Source organism: Pseudopipra pipra, chromosome 3 (genome assembly GCF_036250125.1).
Source record: "Pseudopipra pipra isolate bDixPip1 chromosome 3, bDixPip1.hap1, whole genome shotgun sequence".
Classification (NCBI taxonomy): domain Eukaryota; kingdom Metazoa; phylum Chordata; class Aves; order Passeriformes; family Pipridae; genus Pseudopipra; species Pseudopipra pipra.
Window position 1 is genome coordinate 43,976,689 of NC_087551.1, and position 27,686 is coordinate 44,004,374.

The 27,686-nt window shown below is 41.1% G+C and overlaps 1 protein-coding gene across 5 annotated transcripts in view; it reads right to left on the reverse strand.

Moving 5' to 3' along the window:
- SMOC2 (SPARC related modular calcium binding 2) overlaps window positions 1–17,700 on the reverse strand; it is a 139,627-nt gene extending 121,927 nt beyond the window's left edge. For 2 of the 5 annotated variants that reach the window (XM_064648906.1, XM_064648905.1), the window contains exon 1: window positions 17,071–17,699. In XM_064648906.1, coding sequence (XP_064504976.1) covers window positions 17,071–17,148 — 78 coding nt within the window. In that variant the 5' untranslated portion in view covers window positions 17,149–17,699. Of the gene's footprint in view, window positions 1–17,070 lie in introns of all 5 variants that reach the window. The other 3 variants (XM_064648907.1, XM_064648904.1, XM_064648909.1) reach the window with 3 other exon arrangements.
- Between the last annotated feature and the right edge of the window lie 9,986 nt (window positions 17,701–27,686).

Sequence of the window (27,686 nt, forward strand, 5' to 3'; positions counted from 1 at the left end):
TTTTACATTACATTTTTTACCATATTAAGAGGCATTCGTAGTGGTTCCAGTAGAAAGGAATTGGTCCCCTGGGAGGGATGTGTAATGATTTGCTTTGGACTGAGGAAGGGGAGTTCATTTTTAATTGAATAATATGAGAAAAAATTCTTACATGTGCTAATTTGTTGGATTCAAATATGTTTAGACTGGGTTACAGGGATGTTTTGACATTGGGTAATTAGGGTAATTGGAGAAGACTATTGGACTATTTTGACACTAAAGATTTTTATATGGATAAGGTCACTGTGACACTAAGATCATGCAAGTGATATAAATGTAAAGGAACAGTGCTTGTCCACTGAAAAAGAAGCAATTTTCTATATAACACCAAAGATACCTTTAAAAATACTTAAATTAAATAGCTTGGGATTTTTCAAAGGCATGTTTGGATAAGGCTTTTTTTTTTCCTGTTTCTGCAAGGGTAAATCTGCAGCTGTCTGTGAACAATTTAATATGCCTGGTCAGAAAGAAATTTAGCAAAAGTAACAACTAGACCTGTCTTATCTCAGTCTCTTGTCAATAATGATTCAAAATTCAAATATCAATTTTGCCCATATTTCAGATGTACCTAGGAGATTTTCCTTCATTTGCATGACAATTAAACAGTACTCATTGTGTCTTCAAGTGTTTCCTGAACAGAGCCTGGTTTTATAAGCTATGTCAAGGCTGAAAAGTATTCTGTAAAATCTGCAAAATCCTTGGCTGTTTTTGCTACTTTTTATTAAAGCTATACTTTTAATACACCGTTTTTTAAATGAGCCACATTGTTGCTGCACATCAAATCTTTCATTAGAAATGGATATTATCATATTAAAAATCATAAAAGAAATTCTCAAGGGAAGAAAGGCAATTCTCAAGAGAAAAAAGGTAACAGTGAGTATTTCTGTGTTGTCTTCAATATTGAAATAAGATGGTGTGATCATTAACAAGGAGCTAAGTCTAAGAAGCTGAAGAGTTTGCTAATTTTGCAGAATATCTTTCAGGTTAGAAAAGGTTCACAGAAGTACAATCAGTTTATGAAACTTTTATCTGCTGTTTAGCAGATATCATGTTACTGATACACCACAAAACTATAACTATAGTAACGTGTAAATGCATTTATGTTACACTGCACATGAAATACTGCAGCTGCTAGAAGCTCCTTCCAATTAAAGACCCCTTCTACTAAAAAATTGCTAGATTTCCTGCATTTTTGTCTTCTGCTAGCTCTTTTAGGAAACAAAATTCTTTTGCATTACTACATATCTCTAGAATACAATACAGTGACTGCTTCTCCATCTCTTTAAAAACATTAGCATTATAAACACAGGATTTCAATAAAATCTACAAAGTTTACAGACAACTTTAAAAAAGATGTTTGTTAAGAACTGTTCTCTCAAAAAATGCAACATTTCATAGGCAAATTGCCCTTTAAAAAACTTGCAAAAAATGGCCACATTTCTTGTTCCTTCTCTCTTTATGCTAACATCATTTTTAATCACGTGTAGCTTTGCTTACATAATTCTTATCATGAAAGAAAACATTTAGTCATTCAGCTAATCAGATTGGGTACCAAAGATTTCACTTGTTTTGTTATTGATAATAATTTCTTTTAAATCTCAGATGAGAAGCCATCTATTCATAAATGAGGAAATTAGTTAAAAACTAAACAAACCAAAAAACAAACAAACAACCAAACAGAAGAATCAGTAAATGGAGGTACATTACTGGGGCAAAAGGGGAGCATTTTCTCTAGGCTGCCAGGAGGTAGATGCTTATCTTGTATGTGATACTGACTAAAACCTTCTTCTTTCGTGCTTTTCTTTTTTGATCTTTCAAATATATATGTACCTATCTTTGGATATATGTAACTCTTCTATTCCTATTTTTTCAACCCATCTTATAGCTGATACCACTTTTGGCCTTTCACAAATGCTCTTTGACTAGGTGAGGAAATCATACTTTTCCCCAACTCAGTTTCCAATGGCTCCTAACAAACCAGGCCACCAGTGAGAAACACAGCAGTGATTTGCTAGTCACCTACGAATAAAGCAGAAATATTTGCTCAAATTTTTTTGAACCAGCTGGTCTCCTCTAGTTCTGAGAGATATTGTAGGCACACTGTCACCAATCTGGCCTTTATCAGAGCTTCAGGACTAGCTCCCAATCCCTAATATATATTTTCTAGGAGGAGGGGGTATCCAGACAAATTCCTAAACAACCTACTACATACAGTGGGACTGCACTTCACCAGACAGATCAGCCACTCTCCGCAGGGTAAGACAAGGCTCTATAATGAAGTTGAGTGCTGCTGATAAATTATCCCCAGGGTAACAAGTACTGGATATGTATTTTATGAGGTGATGCATAGAAGAAGGATAACATCTGGACTCACAGGCCATCGAACTAAACCTGCCAAGTGTTCAATTCAAGCTACAGTGTATTTGAACAATACCATAACAGTTAAATGGATTCCCATGGCACAGATCCTAATGCAATCTGGAAAATTAAATAGCAATAATACAATGGGGTGTTTACCTTTGACATAAAAAACACGATGAAGAAAAAAGTCTATCTGAGAGACAGCATATAGTCAACAGCTATTTGAGAAAGCAAAACAGTAAGCAGCAGAGATCTCTGAGCTACAAAAGGCTTAAACCTTGATCAATGTGCTGCAACAATACAAGCGACCCGCACACTGAAAGACCAGTCCTTCTTCTCATAGCACCATTCACAGCTTTGGGTTAATGGACATGGGGGAGTACTGGCCACATTTAACTGAAATACAGTATTAACTTGTTTCATGCATCATACAGTTGCTAAGATAGAGGCTGCCTGTTGAAAACACAAACTTCCACGTTCCATGCTTTCATACGCCATCTGTAGGAGTTCTAACACAATGAGTAAACATTTCTGGACAACATGGGAGCTTTTCAACTATGGTAGCAGCAGGTAAGCAGCAGGAGCCTCACCTGATATACTGCAATCAAGCTCAGGCAGGATTTCAGGCCATGGGGGACAGCAGGACTGATTGAGAGGTATGAGCTTGGAAAACAAAAGTGTATTGTGAAATCAATGCACACTGAATGGGCTTGCCTATATAATGCAGTCAGAATGAATAACAGATATCTTAGCACTCCCACTTCTATGAGCTTTTCTTAATGATTGTGTTGATGAACCATACACATACATAGCTCTAATTTAGCAAGAGTTGTATGTGCAGATAGTCAATGTGACTGATGTAATATGAATCCTTTTGAGATTGCCTTATAGCTTGTTTACAAGAAAAGAATTTAATAAAAATATGTCCATGTTATTTACAGCCCATTTTATTTATAACCCATTTTACTTTGAAACAAATCCACTGTTGGGGGGGGGGAAGAAAAAGAAAAAATATTGAGACACAAGCTTTTTTCTTCATTCATTTTTGGCATGAGTACAGCTTCTAATTCTGTTGACTTTGATTAGTGTCTTTTCCAAGTTCTTCCATCTCTATTTTACCTGAGTCAGTGCTTCCACCATGTTCAGGTATCTTTCAGCCAATCTTTGGCTCCCAGAAGTCTTTGGAGCCTTCATAGAGCATGTCATTTAAGAATGGTTGTGTCTATGAAGAGATTCTCCCTTTGCAGCCAAGATCGAAACAATCATTTTCACAAAAAAAAAAAAAAAAAAATAAAATAAAATAAAAAAAAATTGGACTGGCAGTCTTAAAATAGTAGCTTTGGGATTTAGGTCCAACTTATCAACCTCCTATTAAGAAAGTGAGCTATATTTGCCCTGCAGAGTGAAAGATAGGATTTTAACAAGTTTAATTCCACAGATTGATGGCTATTTCAGCAGAACTTTAAGTCCTTTGAGTTCTGTAATCACATTCGTTTTCCAATGATATGTAAGGACAAATATGATGACAGGGTTAATTCAAGAAAGTAATGGTGAAGTAGCATCTGGTAGCAGCATAGACTAGGAAGAGGTGTACTCTATACAGTATATGCCCAGTGGTATCCTGTTGATCAACTTCTATCTATATGTACAAAAAGCTGCCAACGTGTTTCTGTTATGAACAGTCTCACCAGCCAGACATATACAGACTAACAGATTTTATCATGTCTCCAAGGCTTACATATGCAAACGTGCTCATTGACAACATCAGTTTCAGGTGCTTCCATTATATCCAAGCTTCTCTGCACACTCCTGCCCTTATGGAGTAGACTCACAGTCAAGTTTATTCTTCTTATTTACTTTCAAGAGAACAAATAGTTTCTCTTGTTCCAGACCCAAGAGGACAGAGACATGCCCAAATTCACCTTGCTCAAACTCCCACTGGACTCAGGAGGATTTTGTGGAGAAAGCTGGACACACCCATTATAAAGACTCTGGAATATTAGAATTGCCATTGTACAAACACTCTGGCACCTACGTACAGCTGAACCTGCAGCCTCCTATATCCATGACACACATGACATGACTACAGATCTCCCCTTCAGTTGAGTCTCTATCTCAGGCATTTCTACTGTCCAAGTCACATGAGGGTGCATAAAAGCAAACTGATATTCCAGAGGGCCAAGACAGTCAGAAGCTACAGTCCCGATAACCCTATTTATCAAGGACTGAAGCATGGTGAGGCAGAATCATTTCTGATTTCTCAAAACAGTGTACTGGGGGGGCAAACCATCTCATTTCCCCTCACCCATGCTACTTCGCCTTGCAGACACCTGGCATGCATCACACCCCTTTTTAATCAATGCAGGACACAGAATGTGTACATATGACATATGAAGCCCTCAGGCCATTTCAGAGTCACAGAGAAACTGATAGGAAATTAAGTAATCATCTCCAATTACACTTTGACAACAACTTCTAAATCTCACTCCATTAAACAGTGGTTTTCTAGCAAAATGAGAAACATTAAAAAATAATCAAAACGTTTTAAAAGATGTTGACCTATATTCAAGCAAGAAACATCAGGTATGAGAAAGAGAAAGCATGTAGTTCTGCCTCTCTCAGACACACTCGCACACCTGCTTTGGTGGTGTTGACAGCAGATAGCTGTGGGGCTCTTCCTGAGAGACATCCTGCATACCAAAAAATAGCTGCAGAACATGAACTGTGACCCCCTTCAGCTTTGATAGACTTGTCATTTCTCTCAAACTTTTCCATCAATCATGAACACTCATTCTAATGTTTAACTCAATTTTATGAAGATCCCTGGAGGGAATTTCATTGCATTTCTGACACTGCTTTAATTGCTGTCAGGTGGAAATAGTTTTTACAAGTGATTAGTCCTATTCCTAACCTCCTAATTTCATTGGACATTTCTGGTTGCTTCTTACTTGTATGAAAAGACTGTGATTTCCTGACATGCTTGTAAAATGAATCTCACCTGGGAGTTTCCTCACCCTCAGGTGTGCTGAGAAGACAGGACAGCAGTTTTAAAGGAATAATTTACTTTTGTAACAAGTAGAGATACTGTGTGACTTTTTGATTGCTCCTGTCATAATAAGCAATTCAGACAGTAAAAGCTCTCTCTATTCTCTTCTCATTGTTTAGGATGACAATCAAGAGAGCTACTAAAATAAGACCAAATATTGCCTGTGGCAGTTCCTGAAGTGACCTAAGATTTGAAGGGAAATGGTGTTCTTCTTGTTCTTTTCAGTCTTGAGATAATACAAATTCATCAACTAACACACGCAGCTGTCCTGCAGCATCTCCAACACAAAAAAGTTGTTAAGTAAAAACCTAACAATTTAGAAATCTTGTCAAATGAAAACTAATGTGAAACTCCTATGCATCATTTCCTGTTTTAGAGCAAAACACATAAAAGAATAGCAGATAAAAGCGATCAGATCAACTTACCTAAAGTTCAGGGGAAAAAAATCTCATATTCTGGTTATTAAGCCCAAAAGAACTTTAAGCTCTTATGGGGGCTTTGTTGGAAAATAAAAGGAAGAAAAGCTTTTCACAGAGTCTACCCCTGCATAGACATATATGACTGACATGAGTAGTCTTAAGATAGAAGATGGCAATCTAGAGAATTTATTGCAGCTGATGGATAACATTTTGAAGCCCCAGGAAGCCTACAGGAAGAAGATCTGTGCTTCTTGATAATGCTTGGCACCTCTTCGAGTTTGTCAAGAGAACCTTTGGGCCAGGTTTCCCAAAGGGTTCTTGGTGCTGCTGCTATTGAAAAAAAGAGTATATTCAAGAGATGGGGAATGTAACAGTGAGAACAGCTCTCAGTTCTTTCACAAGAAGGAAGCATCTTGCATCCAGATCCACCTTCTTCTCTCCTTCAAGAAAAGGTAGAGAAGGGCACTGGTTAGAGAAACTTCAAGCTCCATGCTGACCTATGTGAAAAACTGGGAAGAGGCATCCAAACATTCCCATTATTCTTTGCAGGAAAGAGCAGGCTGCATTGATTCAGGTCTCTTTTTTCTTTAGGGGAGAAAAGAGTTTTGCAGTATGAAAGGAAACACATACCACAGCCTGACAATCCCAGCTTTAGTGCAATGATAAGGTTGAAACCCTAAGCTCTCATAAGTCAGGAAATACCAACCAGATGACACTTGGCCCTCTGCACTGTGCAGAGCCCTTTTACCAGCAGCATGACAAGGCCAGGGAATAGACAATTTTGCTAATTGCTTCCTGTAGTGTTGAATTAATTCCTTCGATTTTATATATATATATTTATATATGAAAGTCTATACAGAACAGCCAGCTTGGATGCTATGTAGAGGATGTAAAAAATCAGACTGCAGCCACAACTGTCTGATGAACTCTACTATTTGTATATCATCCATTATTTGTGTTCAGCCTCCCCTGCAAGCGTCATTCATGATTTACTCTTGTTTATTACTGAATTTGATAATGATAGTAGACCAAGAAGGCTAACCAGGAAGGAGGTTCTTTTGCACAAAACACTGTACAAACCTAAAGAGCTTACAGTCTATACACAGATAAGGCATGCAAGCACTGGGGAAAAAGATGTATTAAGGATAGATCAACTATATGAAGAAGAAGAATATTGAAGAAAAATCTGCAGAGACCAGAGGGAGCCCAGTCACAACTACAAGTCCCAAAGGACATCAGCTTCCAGGTCCTCTGGGCTTTCTCCTACCAGCAGGGTTGCAGCTAGCTCTTTTCTTTGTTTTCACCTCAGTACTACATGTATTGTGAATCTGTGATTATTCACCAGTCACTCTATCAAACCAGCAGGGCTGTGTCTACTGAGCTTCTGTGAGTTTGTCACCAGCCACGAGGATGCATAAAGCAATCTCTGTCAGCCATTGAGTCTTGGTGTCAGATCTGGCTTTGCTATCTAGTAGGAAATACTCCAACTCTCTTATTGCCATACATCTCTCCTGGTCTTGCATCTAATGAATGTAAACACTGATACGTCATAAGAGCAATATTTGATACCTATTTTGCACTGGAGAAAATTGCTGCACTAATTGCAGCAATTTTTGCCATTTTTCCTTCAGAATGAAATCAATTATCTGTGCATGAGTATTGCCTTGTAATTTTATTGCAAATTGATGGAAGTCCATCACAAAGCAATGACAGAACTTTAGCTCTTGAAGTCATTCAGCACCTGGAAAAGAGAAAATTAAAACAGAAGAGCAATTTACCAAATGGACCCTTCTTTCAAAAAATCTTTCCCTTTTTCTCAGAAATGGACTTTCCCTTTTTCTCAGAAATGGAATTTATGGAACATTTCAAGGAGTAAACATGACGGAAAGATAAAGCCTCCTGTTCAAAGTTCAGATTTGCAACTAAATCCACTTAGGCTGAAATCTATCAAAAATTTGGCATACTTGAAAACTGCCTTCCCAGGAGGACACAGTCTGAAATACAATCCCATTAAATACAGTGTGAAAAGTAAGTTGTTCACTTTGTTTTGTCTGGCTCACCAGAATCCATGTAACGAATGCTGTGAAAAGAAACAGTATGGATGCATGCAAAGGAATTACAGGCCATATGCTTTCTGCAGACTGAACCCCTCCTGGTGTTCCACGGCCAAGAGCAGCTCATATGTTAGGCCATATATTCCCTCTTGTCCACACCATCCTGCTCTGAGCTCTTACAAATGCAAAGGGTTAATTAACGTCAAAGCAAGCCATGTTATTAAAGACACTTTAATAGAGAATAATAGAGACACTTTAATAGAGAACTGCATTCTACCTTTCAATAGTTTCTATGAAGAATTTCTCCATTTGAGATTTTTCCTTTTTGAGTGCCTATCTGATGGGCAATTGAATGTCAAGTGCTGAAAAATCAAGGTCCCCAGCTCTCTCCCTCCTCCCCTCCGCTCTAACGCCGCTGGGCAGGGAAACAAGGGCTTTCCCTCCTTTCAGCCCTTCCCAGAGAAGACGGTGCAGATCGCGCTGCTCTCGCACTCCCTCCCGTGGTGGATCCCTGAAGTGCCGTGGAAGAAGACAAGGTGATCTCCTTGCCAGGATGCTGTGCAAGTGATGCCACCCCTTTATATTTGCAAGGGAATGGAGAGGGGGAAAAACGGAGAAATATCTGTAGAAATCCCTCCCTCTTCCACCCTCGCTTTTTATTTTGTGTTACAGTCTTCGGTGGCTCTCTACCCCAAAAAAATCAGCCTACACAACAGAGTTAATTTACGAAACAAATAAGTCTAAGATCAAGTCAAAGCCTTATTTAGTTTCTTTGTTGTCAATCATTTTTTTATTCCTGTACTCTCTTCAAGGTACCTTTCAATACGTGCTATTCTCCACTACAAAGTAGCATACTTATTTCAGGACCAGATTTCACTTATTTGATTTCATTTCTTTGGTAGAAATTTTTGTTTTAAAAAGTGACATTTACTTCAGTGATTTTTCACTCTAGCAGGCACATCAGATCACAGGAAGACAGCTCTCTGGACATGAGCAGTATTACACAGCACTATTGGCATAAAAAGGTGGCAAATAGTAACTACAGCACTTGACAAATACAACCTTACAGTGCTTGGGTCAGCTTCACTGGCACCCCTTTTTCTTCACTAAGTGGCATCAATATGGATTCTAAAGTGAAGAAGAAATGATTAAAACACTGAGATTAAATGCATTAAATAATTCTTCACCTACACAGATGGGCATGAGGACAAATACATTAACTGGGACAACTGAAGCAGAGACAGTTGTAAGGCGGGTTCAAAATGTCCTCCTATTTCTAATAATAACTCTCTTTTTAAGACCATGAGGTTCACCTCACAGTCCCAAGAAGGAATCCAGTGTGTTTGGATGCCTATAGAAAGTCAGGATGAAGTCAAGTGCACTGATATCAGCATGGCATACACATATCAGCCTCACTGAGAAGAGATTTTCACGTTTTAATATCACCATCTTTCTGAGATGCTGTCAATGCCATATGTCCACCTTGTGTTCTCCAAACAGACTCTAATATTTACCTTTAGCAGAAAGATGCCACTGTGGAGAGCAGCACCTAGCAAAGAAAAAGGTTTGGGAAGCAATTCTCTACTTTGCATGATCTAGATCCCAAACAAATCACATACTTTTTGTTCTGTGATACTTCAGAACACGTGGTCTGATTTAACAGCAATTCTGTTCAAGTAAACATGTTACAGTTAAAATATAGTCTGTGTGGTTATGGTTAAAACAGTCTGTGTATTCACCAAAATGTCACCATCCCTTCTAACCCTACTTCAAATCAGTAATGACACTCAATGGCAGACTTTTACTCAAACTAAACTCCACCACTCTTCTGCTTTACTCCAGATAAAAGCAAGAGAAAGATAATGAAACCGAGTAATTGCTTTCCCGTCCTGACATCTACAGTGCCTACAGTCTGCAGGTTTTCTCTGTACTGCAGCTTGCTACCTGGATCATTGTGAGTCCATCCTGATTACCATTAAAATTCTTCTTTATCTGTCGCTACTTTCATTTCAAAAAATGTACACATGTCCCCTGAGCTCTTACACTGCTTATTCACTGCCAGTATCTTGCTTTAATTCAAAAAAAAAAAAGGGTATCGATAAATGTATGATAAATCTAGCCCAAATAAAACAACTGTGAGTACTTTACAGCAGCAATTTTATCCTAAAAAAATCTGTAAAATACAGCATGCAGCCATGACATAAATAAAGACAGAGCATTCCAGAACAATGGAATTTTTCTTTGTTTTCATGTAAGTACTTTTTAGGTGCTCTAGGAAAGAGCAAAAGATTTATAGTATATGTATGACAGCTAATTTGTATACTGTTTAAAAAATGAACACCTAAAAGACAGAAAAATGTATTACTACATCCTCAGAATAAATTTAAGGTAACCCAAAAGAAAAGAAGATCTTTACTCAGTGACTCAGAAGATGACAGAAGCAGCAGCCTAAAGTAAAAGAAGAAAAAAAAGCTAGGTTTTGGATAAGTATGAGGTAAACATTCTTGAGTGAGTTTTCTAGCAGCACACTGAGCAAGCCAGGGAGAGAGCTGGAAAGGATTGCCTTCAGGAAATGGTTTGTCTTTCCGTCCCAACAAGAATTCTAGGTTGCATTCTCTATTAGCCTGGATTTTCAACAGCTGATGAAACACTTAGTGGTCATTTTTAAAAGGTAATAAATTAGACAGGGGGAAAAAAATCACTGAAGGGCAGTTACTAACTCATCAAAGTGATTTCTTCTGCAAGGACTGGCTAAAACTTCCATTTGGGACACTGACACACAAGCGACTTCACGGGTTCTGTGGTAAGAAGTGACACTACATTAACTTTGCTGCTTGGTGACCACTGATAATTTGGTAAAGTCATATTAAGAAATCCTATGATACTGAACATTACCACACTGATATAAAAAACAGTCCATATACTTTTGGGTGGCTTTCACCTCCCCATAACCAAAATTTGTGTCATCGTGTTCCATGAACACCACGACTACAGCAACAGCAGTAATTCAGACCAATTTGCTCTGTACATGGGGTAGCTAGACAAAGATTGAAAAAAGTGAAGGAAAAAAATGCAGGTATTTGTGCTATACTTTCTCTTCTCTGCTTAGTTTATTTGCTTATGGCAATATCTTGCTACATCTTAAGTTATCCCTCCTTCTCTTTTGTCATAAAATATTCTGTGTAACATTAGCATATTGCAAAGTGTAAATTTTTCCTGAAGCATTTCTTCTTTTCAGGCTCACCTCCAATGTTGCACTGGAAAGTGTTTTATCTCTCACTGTAGATAATATTAAGGTGGTGATTAGCAATTAATAACCAGAAGTGGATAAAGAAATGTCAACAGAAGCATATCCCATGAGACTACAGAGGGCCATTGAAACCAAAATGATTGGCATCACCAGGGCAGTATTCACACAGTCAAAAGCTATTTTGACTTCATAAATTCTGAAGAAGGCATTCCAAATTTTCATTGTGAAATGGCTTTTATCGTGAATCTATTATGTCAACTCCTTAAAAATCTGCCTCACAACAATATTGAATCAACCAGAAAATTAAGACACAGTTGAATTTTGATTCTAAAGAAAACACAAAATGTTTGGAAATCCCTGAAGTCTTTTGCAAGGGTAGCCTCCATTCACTCTGCAAATTGTCCAAGAACATGGGAATTTGTTCAGATACAAAGTGTGACTCCTGAACCAAACTCAGACCTTCATTTGCTGTTCAAAAACAGGTCTTTGATTCAAACTCTTTCTTACTCAGTTTTTAATTTTCAGGCGCCTCTGCACTTCCTGGTCTCAGGCCTGACAGGAAATGGAAGTACCAAAATATCATGAAAATGGCTGTGCCTGTGGTGAAGCTGGTCTGGCTGAAGAAATGGAAACATGAGCAAAGTCCTGAGCAAGCCAGATCTTGAAAAGATCCGTAGCCCAATTTCCAAACCAACAGGGTTCAGATAGGTTTTGGATAGCAGCTGAACCTTTGGAGGCTTCTCAAAATGAACCAAACCCTGAGGTTTGCCAGCTGTCAAGGAATACACACAGATGTTCCTCGAGGTATTCAGTAGGTAATAGGGAATGAATGAAAGCATCAAAACTGGCCATAATATGCATGATCTACTTCATTTTGTTTCTTCTGTCCTGCTCTTCCCTCCCCACTCACATTCATTTCTACTCTCCACTTCTGGTTTTAAAATCTTACTAGTGTACAGTCAACTTGCCATCTCCATTAATGTCTCCTACATTATAAGATGCAGCTTATGTTGGCTGCATGCACAAAAATTACTTCTGACCCCTGATCAAAAGTTTGCTGACTTTTTCAATAACAACTCCCACAGGTTTTGGGTTTGTTTCTTTAGTGAGAAATGTCTTGAGAGTTTATTGCAAGGAAGCATTGTTGAAAGTGTTTTATTTTCAGAGTTGATGTATCCTTGGTTGTACCAATGCCCGTTCACAGTAACAATGTTGTTGGGATCTGGAGCCATTTACAGTTTTATTTATGGTCTTGGTTTTTCAGTCACAATTAGAATAACTTTTCCAAATGTTTTGGTTTGCAGACGCCATCCAAAGGGGTCCTTAACTTGGAAAGCCGTGATCCCTTTACTGAACTACCTTTGTGGTCCATCTTATATTGATGAGTGTTGTGGAAGCTATCCAGTGCATTAAATGCCATTGAATACTCATAAGCATGTGGCAAGGGAGAAAAAGAAAACAATTGTTCCCAGAAATATTCAGATTTCGATGAAAGGAACTATTAACAGGCAGAGGTGTTCATTTCAAGAGGTGATTTCAAGCAAACTTTTTTCCTTTTTAAGATCTATTGATTGTATTGAGGGAAACACATGGTTCAGCAAGGCTTTGAAAGAATAAATAGTTTGTGGTATGTTATAAGTCATCAAGATTTTAAAATAAGAAACACTTGTGTCCTATTGTTTATAAAAGTACATCCACACACACAACACTGCAACTGAGATAAAAGCTAAGTTGATGGTTTCAAAAATGCAGTATTAACAGTGCCAAAGTAAGTGTGTTGGTAAGTGCAGTGATCATAAACATACTTACTGAAGGAACAAAATGAGCTTTCTTCAAAGCACTGTGTTTCAAAACAAAAGTACCTATATCCTTGATATGCCCATTGTCCTAATACAATATGTCAACAAGGCTCAGCTCTCATTGGTTTCATACATCCAGAAAGAATGGGTGCATCTCACAGAGCAGAATAAAAATATAGCATTGCAAAAATGTTCCTACAATGTGTTACAAGAATTGCAAAGCATTACCTGGCTTTCCATAAACAAGGTAAAAGGACAAGGCTACTTGAGATAGTTTCTGGAACATAAGATTTGTATTTGACACAAGGGGAGAAAAAACCAGGAGCAGCCAAATTGGCTACAGTCCCTCCAGATCTCATAGTTTCTTATGAGACAGCTCCCAGCCTACCTTTCCAGAATGAAAGCCATTGTTCTGTTGCCAATATTTGTTCATTTGAAATAACAATAAATATAACACTAAATAATGCTCTCCTCTCACATGCATCCCTATGGTTCAGTTAGAAATTCAAAACAGGAATATTATGTTTCCCTTCATTTTGTCTATTATTGCAATATGGTCCTACTCAGGAGATGAGAGTCCAGAAACAGCTTCAGCAAAGTAACTTTTGATGACAAGAGGCCAAGATTGGTACAAATTCCACGTAGTTGTGGCCTATCTCAAACCCAACGAACACACAGAAACTCTGAAACTCTTAGACTCTTGTGCATATCATGGCTCTCCAGTAAAGATTCAGATGTGCATCTGCCCACCTCTCATGTTCCTTCTCTACCTTTGCACACAGACAGGGAGTCAGATGAGTTCTGGCTGGGTCCACAGTTTCGGCAGAGATGGACATGTTACAACACTCACATTTACTTTAAATATAGCCATAAAGACCAAGGTACCAGACTCTCAACTGCTGGTGCATTTCAACTACCTGCTGACTACTCTGATGCATCTGCCTGCAAGAAATTGTCCTGATGGCTATTATCAAGGCTGTAGGAAGCCATATGCTCATCTTTCCTTGCAAACCTGCAGTCAAATAAGACTGCATTGATAAGATGGCAGTCAGAAATCTCTCAAAGCTCTTATTTTTGTGAAAACTCTGTAATTTCTTGCTCTTGGACTTTTGTAAAGCTTCCAACATCTGAAAATTACATATTCACCTGGACTACAGATATGGGTGGTTATTGCGCCATTTCTGCCCAAGAAAAATGCAAAAATATTATTCCTAATTAAATGGAGATACAGCTCTTCAAACTACTGAAAGTCTTCTCTGAAAGTAATACTTGATCTTCTTCTGGAGCTAGTGAGGACATAAAGTTAAAACAGGCCAGAGATATGTTTAGACAGATGAAAAACATAAAAATATAAAGACTGATACCCTCCCTCCCTCCCAAACCATCATGCAGTTTGTTGCTTAGAGCCCAGAGCTGTTCAACACCCGGGCAAGGAAAAAAACGTCTCATCCATGTATTTACCTTTTGGAAAATGATGTTCACTTTAAAGTTGCTTTTGCTAGAGGGAACTTTAATTTTATTATCATGTCACTGCTAAGGTTCATCTAATGTCAGATTTTCCACTGCAGTAAAGGAGACTGTGCCTTTGATATTGCCACCACCAGGAAAGATTAGTACACCCGTGACAGTGTGCTATCATTAGGAATGAGCACTCCCCCTCTGTAATCATCCCGTAGTTTTTATGAAACTCAGGTCCACAATGAAGCACGGTCTGTTCCCATGGCCTCTGGTTATTTATGAAAATATCAGCCTTTATTTGTTATTCTTCACACCACAAATAAAAATAAAATCTTCACCTGTTGTGTAGAAAAGAATGGCCATTCTCAGTCATCACACACTGGCACAGCAGGTGAAAAAACAGCATATATTTTCTTGGTCTTTCCACACAGCCTGGGTTTGTTGTTCCTTATAATTATGAAGCACATATCCATGAATATTTGAGAAAGGTACACGGAGACAGGGGTTATACAGTCTGTGAGCTATAAGCAAAATGGCTACAGGAGTAAAGAATTATTCAAGGGTATTTGTGGCTGTAATAGCACTGCTTTTTTGTTTTTGTTTAAATAGGTAAGGACAGAAATAGTAGAAATAAACCTGCCTCATTCAAAGTGTAGTCTTGTGGGAAGATGTAGAATGTATATGTGCATTTGTGTGTATGTGTGTTGTTTTCTTCCTATGAGTGTCTGCCTGTTCATTACTTGTTTTATGGAAGGATTTCTAATGTAGTCTAGTATTTGTATGGGTGAGCCATTTCTGTAAGAAGAGCATAGGCAACAGAAAAACTAGCATAGGCTCACTACCTACAGTCCTCTACTGACAAGGCTAGCTATGCCTACTGAAATGTCCAAGTTAAATTCAGTCTGAATGCTTAAAGTCTTCAAAACCATTACCTTTTTGGTAAGAGAGGGTGGGGATTACAACAGGATTGACTTTTCTGATCATGGTTCATAAAGATGTACACTACCATAAGGTACAGAAATTAATATTGTACACTCTGGATGGGTGAAAGAAGGAAGAGAGGGACTTCAGATATCGCTCAGATAACAGTGAAGTCAAATATATCCTCATGAATCTATGACATTTAATTTTTAAAGAGTTTGCCAAAGTGCCCTTGGCCAGATTTTTGTTCCCTTTTGTAAGGCAGACGACCCCTCACTGAATGACAGTTAATTCAGCATTGATTTATATACATATGTTAAAAGACTTTGACAACATTTGGGTTATGTATCATCTAAAGATGATACAACAATGCCAATCACTCTTATTTTACATTTGGACAAACTAAGTTTTGGTAGTATTTTCAGTTTACTTCCATGCTGTTATTTAAAACTCCTTTTATGTACAGAAAAGAGAATATAACACGTACTGTCTTGTAAATTCTGTTTATATATTTGTGAAAGCAAACTTGAAAGTAAATTGCAATGTTAATCTGTTAACTAGAATAGTATATATTACCTGACAGTCTAAGGGTGCTTCATATTAGGGTCTTAAAAAATAAAACAGGAACATCAATTGACTTTACCTGCCCCACGCTTTCAAATGTTATACACAATAAAATTCATGGAGTAAACTCATTACTTTAAGGTTTTCAGTTAGCAGTTTCTAATCTACAAATCATTTAGGAGGAAAAAAACTAGACAAAGAGGCAAAACTTCTTCTGAAGAATTTCAGGTATGAACAGCTCAGCTATCCCTCATTGCCATCTCTCCTTGAGCTGTCCCTATAGCACCTTACAAAAAGAAAAGGAAAAAAAAAATAAAATCCTAACTTTAAGTATTTACAGAAATTTTCTGAAAGACTGAGACAAAAATAGGGTCTATTTCACTTTGCAACTGCCTGTAACTTTGGCATAATACACTCTAAGGGCACAGCCTTCACCAAAACACTTAAAAACAGCTTGAAAGAGGTACTTGCTGCCCGTTATGTTTACTCAAGCACTTGTTTAAAAACACATTTAAGGAAAATGTTTTTATTTCTACAGATTGCATTAATTATAGCTTTGCAAACACTGCAAACTCTACAAGAAGATTGAACTGAGCTATTAGCTGCAAACCTCAGGTCTTGGCTAGAAAAGTGGTTATGGTTTATTTAGCAAGCCTAATGAATTGGCTCACCCATCTCTACACAGAGTTCCGTGTTTAGCATCGTGGAGCCTGGAATAGCCAGAGAGGCTTGTTTCACGTCGCTTTATAATTAAAAATAAAGTAAAATCAGTCAAACCAAGACGGTCCAAAAGCAGACCTCACTTCAGCATTATTCCTCTCCGGGAAAACAAAAGCATTAATACGGGCATTAACGCCGCACCGAAGCACTGCGGGGACCCACACTAAACTTCCATTTGGCTGCCGCTGGCAGTTCTCCCCTGGCAGCGCCCGGCGGGGCGGCGGTGCCGGCTGCTCCCCACGCTGCCGGACAAGCCGCGGCGGAACTCCCGCCCGGGATGGGCTCCGTCCCCCGCCCGAAGCGGGGCTCAGCCCCCGGCCCGGCAGCCGCGGGTTGCCCCCTCGCTGCCCGGGCGGGCGCATCAGCCCGCTCAGGTGAGCCCCGGACACCGACCCGGCGGGCGCTCGGCGCCCAGAGCCCAGCGGCGGGGCGGCCTTACCGTGAGAGCGGAGAGCTTCTGTGCCGGCACGGCGGGGAGCAGCTCCGGCAGCAGCAGCAGCAGCAGCGGCACCCACATCCTGAGGCGGCGGCGGGCACGCAGCGACTGCGGGGAGCGAAGCAGGGGGACTCTCCTTGGGATGTCACTGCCCCCCCCCCCCCCCACCCCCGATGCCTGCTTTGGCTCCTTTTCAATCGCTCCGGCTGGGAAGTCCCAGCTCAGGTCCTCAGTTTTCTTTTTCCCCGCCCTAGTCCTTAAAATTTGGGGACGGGTGTATAACTGAGAGGCGGCGGTTTCTCCCGCTCTCTGTGTCCCTCCCTCGCTCCTCGGGAGTCAGCCCCGGCTCGGAGATGCTCCCCAGCCTCTCCTCTCCCGGCGCCCTCCCACTGCCGGGGAATGTGCCGGACGCCGCCGCCTCCCCTGGGGCGCCGCGCCTGCCTCCGCCTCGGGTGGGCAGCTGTCTAGCCCAGGGGGTCTGTTTCTTTCCCTTCCAGCCCCGACTCCTCTGTGGCAGGGGAAGCGGGAGGAAACGATTGGGACGGGAAGGAAGGACCCACCACCAACACCGGGAGCACCCGTGAAGGCACTGCCGCGACTAAGAAGGCTGACGGTGTGGACCTCATTGAGCCGCTCTGCCCCTTTTCCTCTTATCCTGCCCCCTCCCCAACCCGGCCTCCCCTTTCTCCTCCCAGACCCACAGATCCTCGCTGATTAACCCTCCCCGATGCTGCCGGGGGGACGCGGCTTGCTTTCCCTGCAGGGTTCATTCCCCCCACACCCCTTCACGCTAAATCAACATGTACAAATGCCGGCAGCCCCTGGTGGTCCCGACCCCCGCCCTGGTGAGCCCTGAGCTCCTCCCGGAGCGCCCCTGCCCTGGCCCCGCCTCGCCGCCCGCCGGGCACCGCTCGGGGCGGGAGCCAGGGCCACGGCATCCAAGTTTCTGGCCGGGGCAAAAGCCAGGCAGCAGCTCCCCCGTGGGGCAGCCGGACAGCGCTGGGGGCTGAGCCAGGCGCTCCGGCACGGCGGGGAGCGCGCACTGCTGGCCCGGGGGTACCCCGGTCAGATGCCGGTGGCTGCGGGGCTGCCGCTACGCGTGCAGCCAGTGTCAGGCGAAACCTTCCATCCCACAGTTCTGCGCTCCTTTTGCTCTTCTCTTAGGAGCCAAATAGCGATATGTTAGTATTTCCTTAAGGTGAAGGACCTCCTCTCCACGGCTGCCCGAAAGAAACCTTTTAACTGCAATTCTGTCGCTGGAGTCCCCCGCTCCTCCCCAGGGAACCGCAGCTCACTGCCAGCCTGCAGAGATCCCCACGGTCAAGTAGTCTCTACTACCAGAGACGCTGAAGCTATCAGGGCTTGCTTTATTCTCCGTGTATGCGTCTTTGCGGGAGAGGACCCTGGCACGAAAGGGCTTTAGGGAGGCTGCAAAGTGGCATGCTCCCAGCACACAAGTGGCAATTTCCTCAAGCATTCAGATCTGACATCCCTGTAGGCTTGGAAATGGTCCTGTGCAGGGCCAGGAGTTGATGATCCTTGGACTTTATGATCCTTGTGGGTCCCTTTCAACTCAGCATATTCTGTGATTCTGATGGTCACATGTGGCTCAACCAGGACTCAGGATAGAGCATGCTCTCTGGAGAACTAGCTGCATGCATGGTGAACCAAGGTGAAGAGAAGTATTGATTACAGCCAGAGTTGAGTGCCCTACTTGAGACTGACCTACTGCTGACCTACTGACCTACCTACTGTTGACTTTTCCAGGTTCTACAATGTTCAGTGCATGCAGCCAACAAAGTAGTTGCAGCACCTCTAGGTCTCAGTGAATGTCCACACTCACAAGAATTTGAAAAGCCCCCTTTTCAAAAGGTTTTGTTCTTTATGATGCAATTATCAAAGAAGTATTCACACATATCTCTGTGTGCATGGCCTGCAATATCTTCAGGGGTTTTTAAATGTGAAAAAGAAAATAAAGCTTTAATATGGTACTGCCCAGGTCAGAGCATGTTTGGGGCCCTTCAGTGCACCAGACCTCAAACTAGCAGCATCTCACACAGAGATAGCAGATTGCCAGTTGCTGTAGTAGGCAGTGTAGTATATTTTGCTAGCCTGGTTCTTCACAGCCCTTTCCTCTCAGCTGGGTGACACTTGGCAATGTTCACATCTCTGTCAGAGGCAGAAGGAGCTTTTTTTCTTGTTACTACGACTAGCCTCTTTCCTACCTCAAAGTTATTCACCATATGTAGAGAATGCTGTTTCCCCCATCAAGTCTCTCATTACCATTGCCTTGTCAATGCAGTCAGTCTCAGCTCCCTAGAATCATCTTTCCAGTCCTGTTCCACCTTCTCCAGTCCATCCCAGTTTGTTTTCCCAGTTCAGGTCTGGTCCCCCTCATCAGAAGCCTGTGCCCGCTCTCCCTTCTGCCATGATCTTAGTAGCTTGCTGGACCCTCAGTCCCTTTGCCTTCAGCTCAGTGTCCTCCTGTGCACTGCTGGCATGGAGCTGGGCAAATGCAATTCATGGTCAACTTGGTTTATCTATCAGGACCTTCTTAATGACACAGCAGTTTGGATTTGACATTGTAGGAAAAAATCCATGCTCAGAATTGATAAAAAATATATCTAATAAAAATAAGCTGCAGGTTTTTGAGGGTTTATTACTTACTTGAATTTGGGTGGACTTCCACAGAGTTAGCAATAGCCAAAAGGTCAAAATTCTGCAAAAAGGCAAGCCTAGAGCCCAGAAACTGTTGGCATTATGGTTTTAAAATAACTATTATTTTCTCTACTCTAATTTTCCTGGCTTTTTTTTTTTTTTTGAAAAGAAACTTGAAAATACCACTTAAAATCTGTTCTTTCTTTTCTTTGCCCCCCATCCCAGAAGACAATTCAGCCTAAAGTAGGTATTTTTAGAGGAAAATGGGAGACACGTTCTGAGTCATACATTGGGGTCAGTTATGACCCACCTGCCAGCTCACACCAGACCATGTCCAGACTTGATCTGTGCTACATTATGCCTTGTACAAAAGTTTCCTGAGGTCCTACACTTCTACTCTTGTAATGAGGTCAACATATTCATCTCTTCACATGAGTCTTTCTAGAGTTGCTGAGGAAAGCAATTCATTCCTTAGGTGAGGGAGTCTCATGAAGCAATCTTATATAATTTAACAGCAGTGAATCCAAACACACAGGAAATATTCAGCAGAATTTACTAGAGTATGAATACTTTCTTTTCTTGTTTTTAATTTTGTCAGAAAAAGCAAAAATCATCTTTCTGCTGTAGAACTGTGCAGGCTGCTTTAGAATCCTATGGATGGTTGACCATCCTGCATTAAATTCAACAGGATTGTTCCATTAAGAATCCTGGAAACTCTAACTGTGAGAAAGGAAGACTTATCAGTCTCTTGACTGTTAAGGCTACAGAAAGCATATCCTTTTATGTTTCAATATAGTACTGTAAAAACAGGGATGGACTGCTAGATCCAAGCCAAGTTACTTAGTGGGGGTATGTAAGCATTCAGGAGTCTGCTTTTCATAGCAGGATCAGGTGTTTTTTGGTAGAGGATAATGCAATTCTTAGACAGAGATTCTTTTTCTCTTATGAATTTCTGGTACCCTCCTTCAAAGAATTACCAAGCAGATTCTCTGCTCTCACCTGCTTTTCAAGTTTGCTACTTCTCAAGAAGCAAATGCATTCTGTCGTTTCACTTGAGGTGTACCAAACACTTGATTAATTTTTAAAGTTTGGAAAAATAATGGGAAATTATATTAAAACTCAAGCAAGCAGTTGTTACAATGCTTAGAGAATACACAGGTGCTTACAAACATGCAAACAAGTACAGAACAGTTATTTCTATGTTGTGTCTAGGATCTACCTTTCTCTTCTAGTTTTCTACGTTGTTGAGCACCATGAAATCCCAGTCAGTGACAGAGACTGCACCTGTAGTAAATAATAACAAAATAGTAGAAAATGGTCTTTGCAAACCTCTTTAAGTTTTAACACAGCTATGAGCAAGCAGCTGATGACTGAGCTGTGTTGTGTGTCATGAGGAACTTGGAGTGAAATTTTTAAATGTTTATGGGAATCAGGGGCTGAAATCTGTTTTTTTGAGAACTACACAGGTGAGCCAAACCCTCATCCCGAAACACCAAGGCCCACAGATTATTTGATCATTAAAAATAAAGTCAGCAAACCAATCTTTTAGAGAGGAGATAGACTGTAGAAGTCAAAACTGCGAAGGAACAAACTAGTGTGTGTTACTTTGTCCTTGGGGAAACAGACAGCTTTGAAAAGCGTCACACTTCAGTTAGACTTTCTAGTTTCAGCATGCTGCATTTTTCATTATTAGAGCTTACTTTGTGGAGTTTTATCACACCTTAGTGAGCAGTCAGTATGAGGAAGAGGCCTTAAACCTCTTCAGGGCAACAACAACAGCAAAAAAACCCCTGTCTGCATCTTGTGTGATGAGAACAGTGCTAGTACTTTTCCCACCTGCCAGAGACACAGTTCTTCTATGCCATCCCTACCAACCAATGCCAGCACACTCTTTAGACTTCTCAGAAGGCTGCTTGTTGCAATGTAGAGAAAGGCTTTGCTGATGCCTCACTTACTCACCACGCATTAAATCACCCTCCTGGATCACACAACTCTGTGGCCAGAGGTGCAGTGATCTGGGATGGTATGCTTGGGATCAGGACCAAACCCTGAGAAACCATCTGGCTGCTGAGTTAAAGGAGCACCTGGGTTGGCAAGAAGGATGTGAACACCAACAGAGGCAAGAAGGATAAAGAGAAAAAAATAGCCTTTTGGAAATGTTGCTGACAAACCTAGTCTGCTACTTGGTTGTCTGGAAACAATCATGGGATTCTGCATGATTCTTGGAGCAGAAATTCTTCAGGATTCTTGGAAACAAACCATAGTGTGGAGAATGTCAGCTGGAGGAGCTCTGTCTGGGGAGGGGTAAATTCATCCCCTACATTTCATCTAGATTTGCACCAACCATGAAAATCATACAGGAGAAGAGCTATTACATGAAGTGAAATACTGGCTGTAAAATGCTTTTCTGAGAGCCAGGGGAGTAGCTGACATAGATGACATAAGATGCAGTAGAAAATAAGAACACAAAATAATACCAGAAGGTCTAAGTCATAAAATAGCTTCTAAATCATTGGGTACAGAAGTAGTATGTATTTATCTCATATTATTATTATTCCCTTTCCTTAGACAAACTTATTTTGCTATCACTACCTGTTTGCTCTATGGCTTTTCATCTTTTGGAGGCACTTTTTTATATACACAAATAAAAGAAGGAGCAAGCAGTTTTAATGTGAAAATGTAGGATGTCTTCTTACTGGGAAGATCCTGAGCAACGCTCAGAGATGTGCTACTTCAGCATCCCATATGCACTGCTTCTCGAAAGAACAGGAAGAGGTCCTATTCACCTAATCCTGAGAGGTTAAATGGAAATGTTTTCACAGGAAAAGTGTGGTATTTTACCAGTGGAAATTTCATGCAGTCCTAAATGTGGAATAAAAAACTAGGCAAAATTTCATCAATATTTTTTATTTCTAGTCCCTAGTATTGATATTTGTATTGTGTACCAGCTTGCTATTTCAGATTTGTAAGCCTGTTGTAACCCAAAACCCATTACATTCTCATTCCTCTTCCTCAGCCCTATGTAAAGAGAGCTCCATGGTCCCAAGCCAGTCGTCTGTGGGTACGAGGTGTTTGTGAAGCCTTCACCACACCGAGCAATCTCAGCCCAGATGCAAAGGTCCAAATAGGCCAGAGGCACACTGTCACCACTGGCAGAGATCAACCCAGGACAGGATGGAGGCGAAGCTGCCTGAGCATGCAGGGCAGCCATCCTTGTCCCTTCCCACACCATTCCTGCCTCCTACATAAAGAGAGGGCTTCCATCTCTAGGACTGTTACTGTGGCACCTTGCAATGACATTAATACCTTCTAAGAAATGAGGAAGTAGAAAGTAAACAGGCATAGCCTAGTTGTTCCTTACCCCTTCCCTTCCCTCCTATCCCTCCTTATAATGGGCAAACAGGGAAGAAAAGTGCATTTTCTCCTTTCTGCTCTCAATGACTGTCCAAGGAAAGCCAGAACAATCTTCTGTTCTAGGTGGGAAAACATAACTCATGACTACGAACAACGGTCCCATCTGCAGAGGTGAAATACTGGAAATATAAATGAGAGGGTGCAAAGGACCTCACAATTGGTGGAAAGCAGGAAGGGCTACCCAACTGGCCTTAGGGAAGGTGCGAGTCTGCAGCAGATTTCCGCAGTCAGTTTTTGAGTGTTCCTAAGGGTATGCAGAGGAACAGGCATTTCTGGTGGGAAAGTGGTATTAACAGCAAGCTGTGCAAAAATTTCTATGCTTGACCTAGTCAAATTCTGCTTTGCAATGGGTAGAAATGGCCCTTAGTCTATTGATAGTCATCTTTTCTTACTAAACTCCCTTCAGAAAGAGAAAAAAATTGACAAATAATGCAAGAAGCTCAGTTAAACCTTAAAGAAAGAAAAAAAAGCACCACATGTTTGGAAAATGCCCATTTCTCTTCATGGTTTTGATTTTCATTAACTGTTTTTGCCCAGCTGGTAAGTACAGGTACATTCTCATAGTCATGGTGCCAGCAAAACAGTAGGTTAACATGGCAATGGACATGACTACCTCTCATCTTTTAATCAATTCTTTCCTTCAGGCTTTATTCAGTATTTCAGAAGCTGTGATTTTCACAGACTTCCCATTGCCTTACCAAAAGCCACTAGTTGCACCTCCTGCCATCATTTGTTTTTCCTTATGCTGACTACTAAACTAATTAACAACCATACATTTTGGAGAACGTGTTGGTAAGTGCCAAGGTTTCTTCGAAACCCTTAAAAAATCCTGTAGAGTAATGTCAAGAACTCATTTGGGCGTGTGTTGCTTTACCACTTTAGAGAAAAGACAATATTATTTTTTTGTTTAAAAGTGAGGCAAAAAGCAGCAAGTTTTATGCGTTTTGGCAGGCTGGTCTTTGTTGCTAGCATTTCTCCTTAGGCTGAGTTAGTGGTAAGCTGCTGGGTCTGCAAGTCTCTGGGGCACGCTGAACTAAAGTGTAAAGAGTGTGGCAAAGAGGCAAATTTATAGCAAGAATTAAGTGGAAAGACATCATGAACAATTTAATAAGGACCTGTCTCCTTAGACAAACAACCTACCAAGGCTTTTTCAGTGTAGGGCTGACGTTAGACAAAAAGTTCATTTCTTAGAGCTGAAGAAAACCTTTCTTTCTCTTTGTGGTTTTAAATCTCTGACAGGCTCCATAAACATTAATCCATAAGGTGTTTAAACTTTTGTGTCTCAGCAGAGATTTGTGCAGGTTCTGCAGCTTATATTTATTTCTATGGAGTGACTAGGGCATGAGAAAAAAATTGTTGCTTTTGAAGTGTAAACACTGGCCTATGTGAGAGACAGAGACAGGAATTACACTAAATATTTAGTAAATGATTGGTTTCCACTGGAAGAGCAAAGTATTTTGCATTGGAAGAGATACAGAAAAAAAGTAGGGAAAGAAAATCCAGTAGTTTCCTAACTATTCTTCTAAGAAAGAATGTGAAACAGTATCTGTAACTGGCACCTTATAACCCTTAGGTCATTTGGCCTTTCCTGAGCTCACAACAAGAGTCGATCAGAAGTTCTTCAGTGAAGCACAACGTGAATGTTCTTGTGTCAGTACACATGAACTTTTAAAAAGCTGTGCTTTTCATGGGGGGCACAACAGTCACAACAATATCCTTGTCAGGAAAGATTCCTTGAGTCCCCAGCAAGCACTTCGGCTGAAAACCAGAAAACTCTGCCCCTAAGGCCAGCCAAAACACTGCTGCTTGAGATGTCCAGAGGTACAGGACACCCCCTCTTCGACACCCTGTGTTGCCTGAATGACACTCACGTCTCCCACCTTCCATCCTAACCACAAGTGGATCAAACTGTTCTGGAGCAGCTCTGACAGACGAGCACAGAGGGACAGTAGGATCTTTTGGCAGTCAGCAGGGCCAGAGCTGGGAAGATGTTTCACTAGGAGAGGGATTAAGATTTGATGTAGCTGATTTGAGCAGAGCGGGGATGCACACCTTTGTCTCCTGTGTGCTGGGTGAGCATCCCAAGAAGCTGGCTAACGTAGAGTCACTGCTTGGTTTCTCTGAAGAAGTTTTTGCTGGTATCCTGTCTCAGCAAAAAAAAAAAAAAAAAAAAAAAAAGCCTTGCAGCTCTACTGGTGAAAACTGCTTGGGTTGCCAGGATGTGTTATTTCATCCTTGGAACCAGTGCACCATCAGGAGTTGCACCACCCCTCTGGGGTTTATTGATATAAAAATTCCAGCACAGCTATACTTGCAAGCTCCTTTTAGTGTACACTATGCCTGTGAAAAAGAGTATTTGAGAACTTTTGGCATTAACAGATTATTTTTTTTAGCACATTTTTACAGAAATGTGGGATAAACAGTAAAAATAAGTTAAGCTAACAAATTCAGTGCCTAAGCAAATATTATAGGGTGCTTTGTTAGGCTGGGGCTGACACTGAAGTTAGGGAAGAAAAACAAACAACAGTGTTACTTTTCTTTGAGATTTGTCTATGGTCAGTCCTTTTAGATACAATGAAAATCTAAGTATCTTCTCAAAAAAACCCCAAGCTATGTACTATCCTTAATTCCTGTGAATCATATTGACATCATTTACATTCCTCTGGTGTAACCGAGAGCAGAATTTGGCCAAGAAGTATTGGTACTGCTCTTTTGCCCACAGGTTCTACATATTTCATGTGGAGAAACTTAATATCAGATAGCTCATCATCTGCTACCTTGGCAGTCAGCATAGGCCTCCAAGGCCAGACCTAGTACTGCTGATACAACAAATCAGAGGGAAAATGTACGGGGATAATCTGAAGAGAGCAACAGAGGGCAGGTCTGGCTTTCCAGGTCTTGCAACAACAGGTCTTGACTATATAGATGTCCCCTGACAGCATGGTCAATTTGCCTTCTATCTGAGAAACTATGTTTGCCCCATCGTTTAGTACATCAGTGCCTAATTCACATCATTAGGATGGGTCCAGAGAGCAAACTTGTGTCCAGGAATATCTTCTGTCCTTGAGACATCGTTTGTTCCCCAGTCATCATGAAATTTTTCCTGTTTCCCTCCTACACAGCTCTGAGGTATTGCTTTTTCTCGACTGTGCCGCCTTCTAACCGAGAGGCAAGACTTGGCTTTTCTCTCCAAGATGCCTCACTGCTGCAGGTGCCATTACAAATATTTTATTTGTTCATTTCCAGAAACCTGGAGAGTGAAAGAATCTGAGGTAGAGCTGAACACTACTTTGCAAATACTCTGGAAGGTATGTCCAGCCTGGCACTGAGCTTAGTCAACCCAGTTGGCAGGAGAGCAGAAAGTCCTTTTCTCACTCAAAGATGAAATCTGAATGTCTGCCAGCTCCCTGTAATTACAAGCCCCAAAGAGTGTCTACTCTGGTGTAACCAGAGCTCTATGGGTTTTGTCATTTTATGTATCAATTACCACTTAGTGCTACATCACCAGGCCAAGTTGGGAATTTCCTTTGTGGGGTGACCTCTTTTATTAATAAAATACGAACCACATTCATTCTCCATCATCAATCTCAGCTGGCTACTTTCTTTTTGTCCCCTAATGTAGAGCTTCAGTCGAATGCTCCTGGGGAGTATCCTTTCTCTCTTGCTTGTCTCTTTGCCCGCATTTAAATCTGCATCAGTGTACACAGTCATCTTTTTTTTCTCTGTGATAATTATTCCCACTCCAAAACAATAAATACACTTTCTGAACAGTCTGTTAGAGCATAGAGTTCACTATGGGTTGAAGCAAGGTTCAGGCTCCTGGTATTTGCCATGCCTGCCCATGACTACTAGTACCTCGAAGTCACACCTGACCGTACACTCATTGCATGTGGCAGTGAGATTGCAGGAAGCTCCTGACCAGCTGGAGTCAGGAGTTAGGAGGAATATCACTGGCTGCAGGCTGAACCTGAATCAGATTTTTTCAAAATCTTCTGAGAAGCTGTTAAACACTCAGATGACTTGCCAGTGCTGAATGTTGTCCTGTCTGCAGATGGTTCTGCACCATACAGCAGGTAGCAACCAAAACACATTTATATTGGAGTGTTGGTGATGTAGATGTACAGGTTGTGTCTGAAAATTGATTCACCAGGTATGATGGGGAACTCTGACTTTCGTGAGCCCTTATGGAAGAGTCCTCAGAGGCTTGTGTAATACAGGTAATTACTGCCCCATGTTTTCACCTTTCTCCATTCCTGTCCCTATCAGATATGGATCCACTGCTGGAAGACAAGTCTTTTCTTGCCTGTGGCTGAAATGTTGTCACAGAAGATTAAGAGAGAGGAAGATTATGAAAAACATTTTGCCAAGCATCTTCTTGTCTCCAGGAGGAATCTCTGGGAGGGTTCTGCCCCACTAGAGGCTTACACTGGAGCAGTGACTGCTGCAGGTAGGGGGAATATGCTTTAATTTTTTACTCTGTTGGTAGAAATACTGAGGGATAAAGAATTCCTGGAAGGTGAAGGAGAAAGCAATACAGCAGCTGTTAC